We start from the raw sequence: 18,924 nt of genomic DNA on the forward strand, positions 1-18,924 counted from the left end.
ATTCCAAAGCAAATATTATCAAAAAAATCTTGTTAAATGCAACTTTTTCAGAAAGGTGTATGATTTGTGTAAATATTAACAGTATGTTGTACATAAGTGTCAACGTAATATGGGATTTAATTATCTGATATGATGTGAGCCATGTATTAAACTTGTTCCTGTTTGACACACAAAAGCCAATTTTCTCTTCAAAGTTTGGTTTAGCTTGTTTTGTTTAACGTCCTATTAACAGCCAGGGTAATTACAGGACCGGAGTACCAAGAGAAAAACAACCAGCCTACGATCAGTACCAGGCAACTGCCCCATGTGGGTTTCGAACTCGCAACCCAGAGGTGGAGGGCTAGTGATAAAGTGTTGGGATACCTTTACCACTCAGCCACAGCGGCCCCTTTCATTCAAAGCAACAGTGACCTAGACCTCTAACCTTCAAACATAAAGGTCAATACAGAGCAAGCTCTATAACTACATGATTAGAGAATATTGCACAGAAAACATTATTCAGATGTCTGAGGGATGCTATTAACATTAATTGGTACATTGTAGTCTTAGATCTATACAGTAATACCGTTCTAAACTATAAAATCCCTACGGTTAAAACTGTCCAAAGCAATAATCTTTGAACTACTACATGCTACAAAATGTCTGCAGCCGAAATCTTGGAAACTTAGCCCGAGTTTCCACCAGGCAACCCTATACCAGAAATGGTGTCAGGACAAGAAGAAACTCGGGCTTTTGGACACTGTGCAGTTAAACCTGCATCTAATCCAGTCACAAACACCAAAGATCGCCATTTATTGCAGGTAAAACAATACATAACAGAACTTCTGAGCAAAAATCTATGAAAAACAATAACATGATATCAAAAATGGAGTTCTAATCATGATAAGCATTATACTGTAAATGTGGTTAAATTTCACGGGTGGTCAATTTCGCGATTTTCATATGTAAACTATACGCGTTGGGGTAATTTTCGTGATCGACCCACCTTAGTTTGTAGTTCCAGTATACCCTAATTAATATCAAAATAATACACATGGGGGGTAATTTTCGTGATTAAAAGGGATCCACGTAATTAGCGTAAATTTCCCCCTCGCGTAAATATCCACATTTACAGTATGATAGATAAATCATTAACAAATCTCATATTAACAGATACTTTAACAAATACTAACAAACACAGTGTCATTGATCACACATATGGAACATTTCAATGCCATATACATATACTTGCAATACAATGCACCATCTGGCATTTCAGTCAGACTGTCATTAAAAGAGAGCGCATTGCTTAGAATTTCAGTCAGGATGTCATTAAAAGAGAGCACAGTACCTGGAATTTCAGTCAGGATGTCATTAAAAGAGAGCGCAGTACCTGGAATTTCAGTCAGGATGTCATTAAAAGAGAGCGCATTGCTTAGAATTTCAGTCAGGATGTCATTAAAAGAGAGCGCATTGCTTAGAATTTCAGTCAGGATGTCATTAAAAGAGAGCGCAGTACCTGGAATTTCAGTCAGGATGTCATTAAAAGCGTTGATAGTAGTCGATGACTAATAAATGACGTCAAGAATGTCATTAAAAGAGAGCGAATTGCATAGAATTTCAGTCAGGATGTCATCAAAAGTAAAAGCATTGCCTAGAATTTCAGTCGGGATGTCGTTAAAATAAAGTTAAAATTTTTGGAAGATGTCTGTATAACTATTATGGTAATCATTCTTGAACAATATACATTCTTCATTCTTCAGTGAAATGGTGATTTTACAAAACGAGGTGTTATAATTTATCATCAGAGAATCACACTTGGCTAAAAAAAGGCTAAATAGGAAAAACATGATTAAAAAAACAACAACCTTGGAATAGGCAACGATATGGCATGTTAATTGCATGATACAAACTAAAGAAAACTGAACCCTTCCTTAGTGACAATCTCTATGAAATACAACCAATTCTTGTTGCGATTTCATCTTGTAAGCACAATCTGCAGTAATTTGTAATTATCTGTGGCTGCACTAGCTCAGGTAACATCCAGATCGTCTGCCATCTTTATGTCAGCATCGAAAAAAGGTTGTGCGACCAGTCAGGGCATGTATAGGTTGGTGGTACCACTTTGTATCAGTTGCACAATAGGTGGCCAATTGTCACAGGCCACCTGAACAGTTGTTAATTAGTGGCACAACCAGTAGTAACCAGTTGTAAAGAGGTACAACCAGTTGTATTGTAAAGAGGTACAACCAGTTGTAAAGTGGTACAACCAGTTGTTAAGTGGTACAACCAGTTTTAAAGTGCCATGACCAGTTGTAAGGTGGTACAACCAGCTTAAAGGTGGTACGACAAAATGTAAAATAACCTACAATCATTCCTGACTGGTGGTGAGTTCATGTAGGACTGGTCACATGACTGAGAGCAAAGTACAATGTAGCTACGATCACATACAACTTAATATCAGTTTTGAACATTATTAGACCTTGTTGTGACTAATTTTCATAACGATCACCTACAACCTCAGCTTACAATCACATAATCTGTCAGCAACTTGCTGCAATTTCAAAAACATCAGCCACAGGCTGCGGTGGGTCATATCCTGGTTGTAAGCCAGGTGTGACTGGGATTTAATACAACCCATACCAGTAGAAATGTATGATCCCCATCTCAATTACTGTGGTACCTTAATTCATACTGCTAAAATGATCATACCAGCAAAAAAAAAAAAAATTTTTGACTCTGCTAGTTTTTCATGCAAAATCAATGCATGCAATAATCTTACTTCAGGAATGTTGCATTACTTCTCCCATCCTTATATATCCCCAGGCTGAACACCCTCTACTTCATATCAATCATTGTCGCTCTAATGTCTTGAAATAGAAAAATGTAATGATACACCCTTGCCCTCATGCTAAACATCAGCATTCCAGATCACATCTAATTACATATTTACACTTGTATAAGAATATTTCATTATTTGCATCAAATTTTTAACCTAGTCGTGCTGACTTTGACACTGGGGATTTCATTTTAGCTCCACTTTTCTTTGAAAAGGAAACTAAAACGGAACCATTGGATCCGTTAGAGCTGGAATAATATGATACTGGTCCTTGGGACAAACCAGATAAATATTGTCTGGGTCTACATGGTGTAGACTATGATTAAGTACAAATCTCATTCAGTCATTTTACCAAAGACAAACATTCTCTCCAGGAAACTTCTGACAATAAATGTCGGGTAATCGAGAGGCACAGTGGAATCACACTTGCCTTTCTCCTAGTCCTAGATGGCCGGAATTTGATTCCCTGATCAGACGTAAAATGGTTCACGTAACTAGGGATCACCTAGGTGCCCAAGCACAAGGGGTATCTCGGGTACTGCGGTTTCCTCCCGCAGTTAGACCACTCACGTGTTACCATCCAGGCCAACAACATTGATTAATTAAAGTTTCACAAATGTTGTAAAATAAATAAACTTTAAATTTAAGAAAAATGTACTCATCATTCAGCAGTATTTTATATTGCCTTTGTTTTTGGTTTCTTAATACTTTACATACATGATTGTTCTTTCTATATTCTTAAGTAATTTGTACAGGAATTCAGTACAAGCATCTTAAATACATGTAAGGAAAGCGTCAACTGGCCTTCAGGGACTTTACATTTATTTCTATATACACCGGGCCAGATAAGTCTAATGAACCAAAACCCTATAAAAAAGGATTTTTTTCTGCTGTCCTCTCATGGAGGCTGTGTAAACAGTCCAGCACAACCAGGGGGTAACTTTCCCTCAATTTCCATCTTCTTCAAACGATCCAGTATGTCGCAGCGTGGGATCTTTTCTAGGTCATCCCGGAGTTGCTGGACACTGTACCGTTGGAAAGTGCGGATTAGGTACTCGAAAGGACTATCGATCCTACGATGTTTCCACAACTGTTCAATTTCCTGGATCTGACGATAGTTGAGATGGTGCAGATCTGCAAGATCCTTCCAGTTATACATCTGAGAGCAATCCAGCTGGTTTTGAATGTACACAAAGACAGGGTGGGCTAGTTCATGGATATCGACCTGATTCTCCGCCCCCATAGCATCATTGGTAACCACGGGAACTGTACCGCCTGAGGCACCATCTGACAAAACAAAGTTTTAATTAATGTTTTAATCAATTAGTGACCCTTAATGATGTACACAGCCCCAAGGAAACTTGTGTAATGGAAGGAAGCAAAAGAATAAATTTCCTAGTCATGTGACCAAATATAAATTTGAGGTTCAGAGGGCCTGTATAATTAACCTAGATATATTCTGTGATACTGTAAAAGTAAAGCAATATTATTTAAGTAATATATTAATTAATCTTTTTTTCCAAAGTTTGGAATCTTCCATTCAGTAACAAGTATTGAATTCGACACTATCCTTAACTAACATTTAGCCTTTTTTTCTTCTAATTCCGACAGAAGAAGAATGATTTAAAATATTTGCTATATTTCCCACCCCTCAGGCCGCTGGATGCTCAGCCCCCACCATTTCTACCATTTTGGATCCCCAACACCAAGGAATACTTCCAGTCAAATTCAATAACATTAAATTCACTAGATTACAAGTCATTGGAAGAAATTGCTGACGAACGGGCACTAAATTATGACTTCAATAATTGTATTACTGTTTGGTTATTAGCTAAAATTTTTGAGTCCAACAAATTACGTATTTACAGGTAGTAGAATAGGAAGCCACCAAGGCACACACCAACTGTGGCACCGAATAGGAAAGGGAGGAGGACATGTCTACAGACTAAGAGGATTGAAGAAATTAAATGTAACAAGTACACTGGGTATAGATAAAGCAACATACAAGTACTTCCTCCACCGGGGGTACTGTCTCCTGCTATAAATAGTAAGTAACCTTGACCCCCCCGACCCTGAAACTCAAACTTTCTTGGTCCTTGTCAATGTGAAGTTTGATCAAAATCCCTCAAGTAATGAAGCCGCTACTATAGAGTGCTGACAAACTTTGGTGTTATGTTACATACCATTGTACATACACGAGGGACAGAGATGAAATGTATAGTTCCCCAAGTTTCCCTGGTACCAGTCTAGGGAACTGATAAACTTACCATCACGTCCACGGCGACTGTTAGAATTCCCCATATCATTGGGCCTCATTTCCCTCTCAACCTGAAATGTTAAAGTCATTCTCTTTAACAAGATTGTTGGACAATTTCTGGGAGTGTTTGAAACAATACTGGTGTAAATTACACAGAAATTTCAAGTCATTTAGTAATCTCATAATTATTAGTCTGACGAGAGACTTTTGAAAACACTATACACAAACGAACTATATGGCATGGAAAAAATTGCTTTAATACAGATCATATGTATTTTTTCCTTTACCACATATATACAAAATAACCTACACTCCCTAACACTGGCATACCTGTTGGGATGAATCTTTGACTCCATTCCATTGATCATCTGTCAGTCTGTTACCTATAGAAATGATAAAATACATGTCAGAAAGAGAATAAAATTAACCCTAAAACAAAAATACAGAATTACATTTAATGTTTATGTGTCAAAAATTGAAACGTAAAAAGTAAATATTAAGCAAAATATATGCAATCTGTGGTCTCTCAATATATAATAAGTGTCTTTAGGACAGGATCAATTTTCTAAAAGAAAAAAAAAATTGACCATAATCATCTATAACTAGGTAAGATTAGAAATGAAATAAGTCTTGAGGAGCTGAAGTTATTTTTAATTGAACAAAATTATAACCCAATATCATCAACATAGCTTGACAAATGATGTTTGACCTCATTTACCTGTTTCCGACTGCATGCTTGAATGGTTGTCTACATCCCCACGCCTGATGTTAGGCTGGAGGTAGCCAGCCGTCTGTGATTGTAAATTGTCTGGTAGAGACCGCATTCCTCTGGACATCCCATCACCTCTAGATCTGGACAGTAAATTCATCCCTGTCTCCTGCATGGTGGGCATGCTTTGGGGTGAAGAGGTCATCATCTGTGGTGAGGTCATGCCCTGTGGTGAGGTCATGCCCTGTGGTGAGGTCATGCCCTGTGGTGAGGCCATCCTCGGGTCAAGCACATTTTGCATGCTGCACATCTTTACGGTCTGCTGATCTCCCTTGGATACCAAATTTTTCTGTATACTTGGCATACATAAATCCCCCTGCCTTGTCTTGTTCTGTAGGTTTGTTGGCATCCCTTGCCTACCCAGGTTTGTGGAATTTGTTGCCATTGTTGGCATCCCTTGCCTACCCAGATTTGTGGCATTTGTAGCCGGTGCTGGCATCCCTTGCCTACCCAAATTTGTGGAATTTGTAGCCAGTGCTGGCATCCCTTGCCTACCCAGATTTGTGGCATTTGTAGCCGGTGCTGGCATCCTTTGCCTACCCAGGTTTGTGGCATTTGTAGCCGGTGCTGGCATCCCTTGCCTCCCAAGGTTTGTGGAGTTTGTAGCCATTGTTTGTGCCCCTTGCCTACCATGGTTTGTGGCATTTGTAGCCATTGTTTGCGTCCCTTGCCTACCAAGGTTTGTGACATTTGAAGCCATTGTTGGCATCCCTTGCCTACCCAGGCTTGTGGAGTTTGTAGCCATTGTTGGCATCCCTTGCCTACCAAGGTTTGTAGAGTTTGTAGCCATTGTTGGCATCCCTTGCCTACCCAGATTTGTGGCATTTGTAGCCATTGTTTGCGTCCCTTGCCTACCCAGGTTTGTGGTGCTTGTAGCCATTGTTTGGTTGGGATTACCCTGACCACTGTGAGTGACAATATTTGGGACACACATCTGATTGGTGTATGCCTGTAATATTCCATCAATTTGATCCTCAGCTTTAAATGATGTGATGGCAGTAGGTTCTGTAAATTTTATGTTAGACATTCCTGTCACAATCTGGTTCATCTGGATCTGAACCGCTAATTGTCCTGAAGAACTCTGACCCTGTGACAGCTGTTGCTGTGCTGATATCTGACCCTGTGACCTTTGCATTTGGTTTACCATTTGACCTTGTAAACTCTGTCCATGAAATGACCTTTGACATGGTAACATGTGACTCTGGTTTAACTCTTGACCTCTCTGTGGCCCTTCTTCATGGTTTAAACCTTCACCTTGCTGTTGCATCTGCTGCTGGAGTCCTTGACCTTGGAATGACCCTTGGTTTTGCTGTGACCTCTGACCCTGGAGTGACCTTTGATGCTGATGACCTCCGAAGCTGTTTCCACTGTTATTTAACTTCCCACTAACATCACTCATTATCATTGAGTTGACTGTATTTGACTCGATGGATGGTATGCTGTCAGATTTTTTCTTAACACAATCTCCACTTAACTGATTTAAAGCTGTAGGACCGCATGTTGGAAATTGAGGTACAGACTCATCCATATAATAGTCATTACATCCTGTTGTACTTGGGGGAACAACAGGCCCTGAAGATAAAGGCTGACCTCGGCTATTGGTATCAAACATGGATTTGGATAATCCATCTTCTCCGATATCTTCCAGTAAATGGTCCATGTCTCCGCGGACGTATGACGACACTATTTCACTGTTTGTATGTGAACTTAGTGGCTCCTGTCTGAGGAAATTTAGACCTGCAGACCCTCTACTGTAGTTCCCACTGTCGACTGAGTTCATCGACATGACCCCAGGATTGGGAACATGCTGTATATTTTCCTCTACTTGTCCTTGATAATTTGACACAAACATCTCCTCTGACGAAAAGCTGCTTTCTTGATTTTGTTCAGGCATTCTTTGTGGTAGTGTCTGCCCAGTTAACTGCCTTGTCACATGACCAGGGTTATATCCTGTCACATGACCAGGGTTATATCCTGTCACATGACCAGGGTTATCTCCTGTCACATGACCAGGGTTATATCTTGTCACATGATCAGGGTTATATCCTGTCACATGACCAGGGTTATATCCTGTCACATGACCAGGGTTATATCCTGTCACATGACCAGGGTTATATCCTGTCACATGACCAGGGTTATATCTTGTCACATGATCAGGGTTATATCCAACCACCGGTGGTCTTGCAGGATCAGACCTGAATTCTATTGGATCCTGTTGGGCTTTTGTTGACCTTGACATAGGCACGGACCTTGATTGCCCCTTGAGAGACACAGGGGCTGAGTCTCCGACTGGGGACATCCGAGCCCCACTCACTGAATCACCAGAGGACATGGAACAGTGGTGTTCCATAGGCCTTCTGTTGTAGTTGTTATAGCTTTCACCACTTGATGCCGAATCTGAAAAATAGATATAAAGTACAGTGTGAAATCTATAAAATTCAGATAGTATTATAAAAATAAGAGGCCCAGAGTACCTGTACTGCTCTCTGGATATTTAATTGATTAGACCCAGAGTACCTGTACTGCTCTCTGGATATTTAATTGATTATAGGAAAATATTGCAGAGGGTATATTACAAATATCCTCCATCTATACAATGGTGAGTCCTGTTCACCCAATAATGCTCCTGACCTTTGATCAAAATCCATCAGGCTGTTCAGGACTTTCAAAGAAGATACGTCCTTCAAAGAATCTACCAGGGAGGCAGACCCTCCATCTATTATACAAAAAAAAAACCAATAGACTCTTCACCCAATAAAGCTCCAGACTAAATTTGATCAAAATCTAGTCAGCTATTCAGAACTAGTAGTGATTTAGGAAAATGACCAGAATGTAGATCCTGTACCATGGTCAAAGCTTACTAGTCCTTCAAACCAAGAGAGGTAGATCTTGAAATAGAACATGAAAGTTTAAAGAACGCTTGGAGATAAATCCTACGGTTAAAAACATCACTGGAAAAATCACTAACTGATCTAGTGATTAAGACTCACCTGGTGTGGAGAACTGCCTTAAGTAGTATGATGGTAGCTTGGGCATCGTCTGATTATTCTGTAAAGAGGTTACACTCATCCTTTGCCAGTCATTAGATTCCAGGGATGGAAACCTTAGATTTCCAGTTATCCCAGGAGGAAGACTCACATATTCTTCTGTTAAACAAAGATGTCGCATAACTATTGTATCAACCAGAAGATGCTGATGTTCGACCTAGAAACCACGGGTACATATTTAACCAAGAACAAAACCCCTGCCCATGTGCCCACATATAAGCTCCTCCTCCTTTTTTGCAGAATCATCAGTTTTAAAACAGAAGGCTAAAACAGGGTAAAAAATAAGCCCTCCCCAATTTCAAAACTTTAACACTATAAGGGAAGGGCTCATTTGAGGAGAATTACTGTACCAAACTCTTACATTTAGGACTGGGAGAGGGCTTATTTAACGAAAAATATGATACTGAAATTTTACAATAAAGGAGGGGGCTTATTTGAGGAAAAAAAAAGTACTGAACTTTAAAACTACGGGAGGGGGCTTATTTGAAAAAAATATAGTACTAAACTTTAACACAAAGGGAGAAGGTTTTTCTTTTGGGAAAAATACAGTACTGAACCTTTACAGTAAGGGATCGGAGGTGGCTTATTTGAGGAAAATACAGTACTGAACTTTTACACTAAGGGAGGCGGATTATTTGAGGAAAAATATGGTACTAAACATTAAAACTATGGGAGGGGGCTTATTTGAGGAAAAATACGGTACTGAACATTTACACTAGGCTTACTCAGTATCAATGTGACAAATGGAGTTGTCTAAGAAAGCCTTGGAGTGATTTGTGTTTTTTTATCCACACTGTATAGTCATTATATGATTTCAGTGGACAGACGGGAAAACATTTACAGAAATTATTTTGAATTATTTTCCAAAATAAAGTGCATATTGTTATTATTAGACCCCATGCACATGAACATCCCTGTCAAAATTAGGACAACCTCATCTAACTGAACTGTAGACCACTGAAGAAACTTGCATCAAAATTTTAACTGAGATAATGTGCAAGAAAAGTTAAGTCCCAAATAATCCCAAATCAAATAAAAAAAAAAATCCCAAAAATAAATCATGAGAAATTGCGCAAGAAAAGTTAAGTCCCAAAAAAATCCCAAAAAAATCTTATCCTGTTAAGACATCCACATGAACATCATGCCAAATATCAGGACAATAACATGTCATCTACCTGAACTGTGGACCATCTAGGGGTCAGACCCTGGGGTTTTCATTTTGAGTCAGAGGAATTTTAAACGTGGGATCAGAATGGCTATATTACCTTCCGACTCTGTGGGGCCAGGGCGAGACATCAGTCTGTAGGCATGGTCTGCAATATTAATTAGTTCATGATCGGAACAGTGTACAAGGGCCTGCTCAAAGTCATCTGATAGATCAAAGTCCTTCTTAAATTCTTCCAAATCCTCCCTCGGGACATCATGGTTGATAAGGAGAATATGGCCCCTATAAAGAGGGGACAGAAATTCTGCAAGGCAAGAAAAAATACACAACAATTAATTAACTTATCTATATTAATTAGAATACTAAATTTAATTACAAACAATAATGAACAATGTGATACTGTCAACTTGTTCAAAACATGGGAAGGAGTTGTCTCCCCTACATCTTGTAATGGACATTCCTTAGGTTAAATATCAAATCACTTGAATTTATATGACAATGTATGCCCAGTTGCTTGGGACTTTTTAAATTAAAAAAAAAATGTTTTTAAATACCATATTTGACCTAATAAGGGCGCCTGTCCTAATAAGGGCGCCCCTACCTTTTTTCAGGGAAATAAATCTTTGACTGAGTGTCAAAATGGTGTCAAAATGGTGTTCAAAAGTAATAATTCATGTGAAATATTTTGCTACTTTATGTGTTCAATTTTCTTCAGCAAATTAAGTAACTGGAACACATATTTTCGCCACATTTTGTGTATTCCTACAGGCTACAGATGACATGTCAGTGCAAAGAGCACCCAAAACTAAATACACATAATAACTTACCATCTTTATTTTAAGATAAAGTAAAGACTTCATTCTTGTTGATAAATAACTTTTGTCCACTATCAATTACCCGCGCCCTGCGCCCTTATTAGGTCAAATACGGTAAATCATATTTTCTTCACTACAGATTTACAAAATGAAGATTTCTATTTCCTTTTTACGGATTCTAAACAAAAAAACTAACTCTAAATAATTTAAGGCAGACTGACATTACTCCAGATTATTTCTTTGATGGAACTTACTAAATTCTTTCTGCCAATTTAAAATGCATAATCATGGATCATTTATGTCACAAAATTAACTTTCAATTCAAATAACCAGAATTTCCTTTGTCTCCAGCACCAGATTTTAGACAGTTCAATGGACAGAATATGCTGTTGTGCAAACAGCATATTCTGTCCATTGAAATGGATACAGATCTAGAGGAAACATCGACAAATTCAAACTTTGATAAAAATTCCAAGTTTTTTGTCTCACGTTTGTCGCAGCTGAAAAGTGAAACAAAGGCATCAACCTTTCTGTGAAATTCTAAATTTCTCTTTAAGTACATAAGCTGACATAATGTCACCTGATATATACTTGTATAACCATCCAAACACCTTTAGATTAAGAAATTCCTTTAAGATTTACTGTTAATTGGACTTTGTTAATTAATTGGGCGAATTAATTAATTGGGCGAATTAATTAATTGGGCGAAGTTAAAGTTTTTCATATAACTGTGGGTTGAGTTTAATTTTTTGCAAAGTCCAATGTGTTGTCATAACCAAGTCTGGACTATATTTTTATCTATACATGGACAGCCCTACACAAATTTCAGATTTTGAATTTCACCTACAGCTTACCATTGATTGTACAATGTTGAAGTTTTCCGTTTAGCTGTGGGTTTAGCTTAATTTCTTACTTTTGATATGTGGAGAAATACTTAGTAGCAATAAAATCTTTAAAATTGTTCAGGTAATTACAACAATATGTAATAAAAAACACATGTTGACTAATTTAAATGATGACACCCAAGACATATACACACACACCTGCTCTAACGACCCCCTGCATATAACGACTGCCTGTCTATAACGACCGGTTTTAAGATTCCCCGTGAGATTTTACTATATAAGGACCCTCTGTATAGCGACTACCTGTCTAATGTGGCTAACGACCGGTGATTTCGGAACGGCGGTCGCTAATTTGTTTTCTATAGCGACCGATTTCTGTCAGCCATTTTCTGCTCTCGGCAGTCATCCCTCATAAAATCCCCGGAACATTCAGACACATCGACCCTGGCTTGATTATACAAACAAAGGAGCACCCCAACCCTGGCCTGAGTATATAAACAAAAGACCCCTACCACCTGTTAGCCTATAATTACTGTAGCTGCCCTGGCCTGGGGCTCAGTAAGAGAGGAGTCGGGTCACCATGCGTGTCGGTATTACAATACAACTGTGCACAGGTGGCTTCATTTGACACGGTCAGTTAATTTTGTGATTACAACTAGGATACATCACTTCAATAACAAACACTGGTCATATCTGTCAACAAGATTTACTCACATGAAAGCCAATAATGCCTTTCTTAATCTTAGCTGTCGGTACTAGCGTTTGTACTGCCGCCATCTTTAATTAGTCAATACTAATAAAAAGTCGTAAACTGACACAAATATCCGGATTTCAATTTGGGTCAGAAAAAAATATTTTGGTTATAAGAAGTCAGACTTTATAACATACAATAATTTGTAGTAACACAAATATAATAATTAATTAATTATTGTGTATTCTTTTTCTTTAATTATGAAAGAAAGGGAGATAATTTGATAGATACATATAGCATTATTTCAGAACAAAATTTTTAAAAAAATCTATAAGACCATTTTGAGTTATATTTTGTGTGTGGGTCCACAAATCATTAAATATTAAAACCTTCATACTTATAAAGTTTATGCATTTATTTAACTTCTGACTGGTCTTCTGAATGCCCTGTTCAATGGCAATTTATTTATGGCAGTTTTAAGTTAATTGGTTGGTGCAATAATTTTGACCTGTCTATAAAGGCAACCTGTCTATAGTGACCGTTTTTCTGCCTCCCCTTGGGCGGTCGCTATAGACAGGTTTGACTGTACAGTATAATTACATGTAATTCTTTTTATCTATCTAGCTATATATTGAAAACACAATAACAGGAACTTGGCACAAATTATCAACCTATTATCCATATATTGTGTATAATATTGATCTTGGGTTAGGAAATATTGCCAAGTCCCTGTCATAGAAAACTTTATTTTCTATAATAATAATATGCCTGTTCTATTCTTCGATACAAATTTTTAACAAGATCCAAAATGAATTACCCAGAAAGGTGAATGGACTTCAGCAACCATCCAAACTGATCTTGACCAAATAGGTTAATATTCTGAATGCCGACAGAACAATGAATATAGCTATTATATAAAGCAACAGGCAGAGTCATCATAGGAGAAAAACAATTTACATTTGTAACCATGATCGATAATATTCTTCATCAGTTGGTCATTTAATTCAATTTTACTTTTGCTGTTAGAATTCTTCTAGCAAAAAACAAAAAACAAAAATCACTTACCCGTTATTTTTTTGAACATTCTGAATGCCTTTCTGTATTGTGCAAGGGACATAAGCCTTCTATCCAAAATAAATATTGTAGTCCCATCAAACTCACTCTCCAAAAAGGTACATGCATTTGGTATGTCTTGGATTTCTGTAAACAAAAAGACAGGGAGTTTTTAATAAGGTAAATATATTGTTGTTTCAAACAAATTACTTTTCTAATGAACAGGACAATATATGTGAGATATGGCTGATCATATCTCTCCACAAAGCCTATCAAAATATGTCCAATTTTACGGGGCTAATATTTTGCGGTTGTACCAGTAAACACATACAATATATTTCTTCTTCCAGCCTTGCTATTTTGTAACTACAAACAGTTTCATCATTTCCAGTGGAAATTAATTATTAATTTTTATCCACAAATAAGCCAATATAATCAAATAAATATTATATTAAATTTTTACACTATGGAAGTGTTTGGGCTTATTTCAGGATAAATATGGTATGTTATTAAAATTTTACACTATTGAAGGGCTTGGGCGTGCTTGATGATAAATACAGTATTAAAATTTAACACTATTTGAGAGCCAGAGCTTATTTGAGGTAATACATATGATATTAATTATAAGCTTTTACACTATTGAAGCATCACATGATCTAATCAACTCTCCAGATATTTGGATAAAAAGATTATTTAACATGAATGTACTTTGTAGGAACAAGAAACCAATCAAAAGAAGTCATAATTACCATTTATAGACAATATCCCTGAAAATGCAGGTTTTGGTTCCGTACTTGTCAGCAAACCGGACAGATTTAAAGCTATCCCGTTTCTAACATCATCTTCACCCGAACAAACAATTCCTGAAAAATAAGACACACATATACACATGTATATATATAACATTTATAACAATAGCCAAATATGTATTAAAAGAAACACCGATTTTGCCACTCTACATTGTCATCAATGTCCCCACCCTACATTGTCATTAATGTCCCCACCCTACATTGTCATCAATGCCCCCAACCTACATTGTCACCAATGTCCCCACCCTACATTGTCATCAATGTCCCCACCCTACATTGCCATCAATGTCCCCACCCTACAATGTCACCAATGTCCCCACCCTACATTGCCATCGATGTCCCCACCCTACAATGTCACCAATGTCCCCATCCTACATTGTCATCAATGTCCCCACCCTACATTGTCACCAATGTCCCCACCCTACAATGTCATCAATGTCCCCACCCTACATTGTCATCAATGTCCCCACCCTACAATGTCACCAATGTCCCCACCCTACATTGCCATCAATGTCCCCATCCTACATTGTCATCAATGTCCCCACCCTACATTGTAATCAATGTCCCCACCCTACATTGTCAACAATGTCCCCACCCTACAATGTCACCAATGTCCCCACCCTACAATGTCATCAATGTCCCCGCCCTACATTGTCATCAATGTCCCCACCCTACATTGTCATCAATGTCCCCACCCTACATTGTCATCAATGTCCCCACCCTACAATGTCACCAATGTCCCCACCTTACATTATCATCAATGTTCCCACCCTACAATGTCACCAATGTCCCCACCCTACAATGTCACCAATGTCCCCACCCTACAATGTCACCAATGTCCCCACCCTACAATGTCACCAATGTCCCCACCTTACATTATCATCAATGTCCCCACCCTACAATGTCACCAATGTCCCCACCCTACAATGTCACCAATGTCCCCACCTTACATTGTCATCAATGTCCCCACCTTACATTATCATCAATGTCCCCACCCTACAATGTCATCAATGTCCCCACCCTACAATGTCATCAATGTCCCCACCCTACAATGTCCCCACCCTACATTATCATCAATGTCCCCACCCTACATTGTCACCAATGTCCCCGCCTCTGACATGGTGTCAGGGCCAGATGAAACTCTAAAAAGCTACGTATCCTCCGGTGTCTATATACTATAATATAGATGTGTCGTGATCATTCCGGACCGTTTTATATGCCTGTAAAAGTATTGTACTAATATTCCACACAAACTCATGATAATTAGTGCAAAAATCGATGAACATCATATATAAATTGAGCAAGATCTTTATAAATATACTAACGGAATTTCATGTTCTTCGAAGTTCCTGTAGTTCTGTCGTCAGCGTGCACACATCCCGACTTCGCCATATAAAACTACAGCTGTTGACATGTGTTAAACAAGATCCTCAAACGAAGTCAGTCATGAGCACAATTTTCATTTTAACATACATTGAATATCTTTCGGGGTTGGTTAGTGTCATTGAAAACACGTAACCGCAATTCACATGTCCGCCATGTCCGCCATGGAGTTGTTATTATTGCCCGTTCGAGATCCCTGTTTCGTTCATCACAGTACAAACGGTTCGATCGTAACAGTTATTCATTTATGAAATAATAAAAGACTGAGCCTAGTAATTTTATGTAACCTTTGGACAAGCCTTGATAAAAACTTTCAAGACATATAGTTGCACGACCGTCAATATTCATTCGGGAAATTAGGTCTATGCCATATAAAAAATGTTGTTCAGTTTGTCCGCATTAAATGGACGCGTACGGGTCGCAAGTAGAGGATTTCCACACGGAAAGTACCGATTGGGAAAGTACCTAACCTGAAGAAAAAGTCGTGATGTACACTGTATACTACCGTAACGGAAGCGTATTAGGCTCACATTGGAGTATGTTTTTCATGGCATGCGAAAATATTTTATCTGGCGGCCGCCACTTAATTATTTGTTATTGTTTTTACAATTTAATGTGATATCTGCTACGGTAATTACAGTTATTGTCGTTTTCAAATCCAATGTTATGATTTAGAAATGATTTGTTAAATTTAAATTTGATTTTTATAATTTCCGGAAATCTGAACCGGTCACCGGATCTGTCTTCTGTGATTATTACTAAATGAAGAAAACAGAGACAAAATCCAGGTGCTATGCTTTCATGTTAATACATCTAATTCCCTATAAGCTACGTACGGTAGCACTACGGTATTACTACGGAAATACTCCGAAAGCATGACTAAAATGCTACAGTAATGTTGAGGATACAAATAAATAAAGTTTTACAAAAATAAAACCGAAATGTTTTGATTTTGTTGGAAACGGTAATATACTTGAATAACTTTACGTCACATGTATGAGCTTACTAGAACAGATTCTCGTTGAAGATATTCATAACAAGAAATATCTTTAAAAAGATAAAAGGCATAGTTTTAATACTGTTGATTATAATGTAAATCTGCTGTTGAAATAAATTTACGAACTAATGCATTTCAGCACGGATAACAAAATTATATCGATTTGAATCATTTTTTTGTGATAATAAGGCTGCATTTGAATCAGTAATATAATTTTATTAATGTGTCATTTGATACATCCACTTATTCAGCTTGCATTCAATCTTAATTTTGTTTCGTTTTAACTGCATATCTACATTTTGCATCTACCGCTACATTGACCAATCACATACTTCATCTTGACCAGTAACGCCACCTGTCGCGTCATATCCGCGGCCAAAAGTAAATATTATACGGCTATGCCGAAAAAGAAATGCAGTAATTTGAGCTAATTGCTAAATGTTCGTGATTATAAAATATTAGTCGCTAGAGGTAACTCCTTTGACGGTAAAATTGTGTCGATTATCACATCTGGGAAACAAAGCCGTGGCGCCCGGGGAAGGCTCGATGATATGGAAAAATCGATCAAGAGAACAAAGCTGTTCCACATCAACGGTAATGGTTCTAGAGAACATATTATTGGTCATAAACGATTCCGGGTGGGGAGAGTTCGTTTTTTTTATAGTTTGGCAAGGTTTCGTTCCTATAGAAGATATCTTATATATATGGTGTTCCGTTAGGGCCAAATTTCCAATATCGCTCCTTCGCTTCTTCGACCTAAACGCGAAGGAGTGAAGGAGCGAAAACACGATGGCGAAGGAGCGAAAACACGATGGCGAAGGAGCGATGGAACTTCGCTCCTTCGCCATCGTGTTTTCGCTCCTACATCACTCCTTCGCCACCGTGTTTTCGCTCCTTCGCCATCGTGTTTTCGCTCCTTCGCCATCATGTTTTCGCTCCTTCGCCATCGTGTTTTCGCTCTTTCGATCCTTCGCGTTTAGGTCGAAAAAGCGAAGGAGCGATATTTGAAATTTGGCCCTTACGGAACACCATATATGTAAGACAAGACTTAAAATTTACAATATATCGTGTATAAGATATCTCCCGTAGATCGTCAGTTCGAGGCTAGGTAAGGGCACGAGTCAAAAAGTTGTCTTCCTTCGTCATTTGTGTTGCAAGTTATATATCTATTTGTTAGCACAATGTATCATATACACTATGTGTTGGTGATCCGAAGATATAGATTTGTATTTCCTGTCGAAGTTCTACCGAGAGAAATATAATATATACATATAAATATTTCTCGATAAAGGAGCGGAATGCTCCGAAAATTTTACAGCGCCATTTTGTCTACACTGTTGGAATTACTTCTTTGTCATTTATTAGATTTTAAGTAATTCGGATCCTTAAAATATATTATACAAATACAGTCTTTGGTTGAGGGCAATCCATGGTTTTACGTACCTGACCTGGGCAAATGTTACTCATTGGTCAAAACCGGATAACATTACATTGATTATCTCGTTATAATACATCATGACGTCACCGAGAAGTCAATATGACGTTCTGGTAGGTCCGCGGAATGTTATATCAACCCCTTAGTGTAGTTCAGGTACAACAAGCTCAATAGTCAAGATTTCGCAGAATAATCTACAATTAAAAATGTATTAAAAATAATAAATGACAAACTTCAGTTCGTGTTTATTTAGTTTAGGGTAGTTCTGACAAAACCTTATATTTTCACTAGTAGCAGATATCATATTAAATTGTAAAAACAATAACAAATAATTAAGTGGCGGCCGCCAGATAAATAAGTGGCGACCGTCAGATAAATAAGTGGCGGCCGCCAGATAATTAAGTGGCGGCCGCCAGATAAAATATTTTCGCATGCCATGAAAAATATACTCCAATGTGAGCCTACTACGCTTCCGTATTACGAACCTACGACCCTACGATTAGATGTAGTACGGATGTTGTAAAATCATTGCCTTTATTTTTTTTGTTTGATTTTCCACATTATGAGTAGGCCTAACCACAGCGACGTTAATTTTTTTAGACCCCAAAATTTATTCTTCTTATACAAACAATCATATTCTGAAGTGTGCACGTTTATAAAACTAGCAACAGATTTAGCCCTAATTAATAACATATGAAATTATTTTGTTCTGTACTTCCACGGGTGTATGGCTCGTTTTAAAAACTAATAACATACAAGAGTACATATACATGTTTATAATTTATATGTACTCTTATATAGATATGTTATTATTTTATAAAACGAGCCAGGCACCTGTGT

At 37.8% G+C, this 18,924-nt stretch overlaps 1 protein-coding gene across 1 annotated transcript; it reads right to left on the minus strand.

Annotated features, from left to right (window-relative positions):
* LOC117323053 lies at nucleotides 1-15,829 on the minus strand. Its single transcript, XM_033878052.1, has 9 exons — nucleotides 15,595-15,829; nucleotides 14,210-14,323; nucleotides 13,473-13,607; nucleotides 10,157-10,360; nucleotides 8,835-8,990; nucleotides 5,794-8,241; nucleotides 5,406-5,458; nucleotides 5,086-5,146; nucleotides 1-4,105 (listed from the first exon to the last, which is right to left on the minus strand). The coding sequence occupies exons 1-9, from the start codon at nucleotides 15,659-15,661 to the stop codon at nucleotides 3,717-3,719; spliced, it is 3,627 nt and encodes a 1,208-aa protein (XP_033733943.1). The 5' UTR covers nucleotides 15,662-15,829; the 3' UTR covers nucleotides 1-3,716.
* Between the last annotated feature and the right edge of the window lie 3,095 nt (nucleotides 15,830-18,924).

The sequence above is a fragment of the Pecten maximus genome, chromosome 3 (genome assembly GCF_902652985.1).
Source record: "Pecten maximus chromosome 3, xPecMax1.1, whole genome shotgun sequence".
Taxonomy (NCBI): Eukaryota; Metazoa; Mollusca; class Bivalvia; order Pectinida; family Pectinidae; genus Pecten; species Pecten maximus.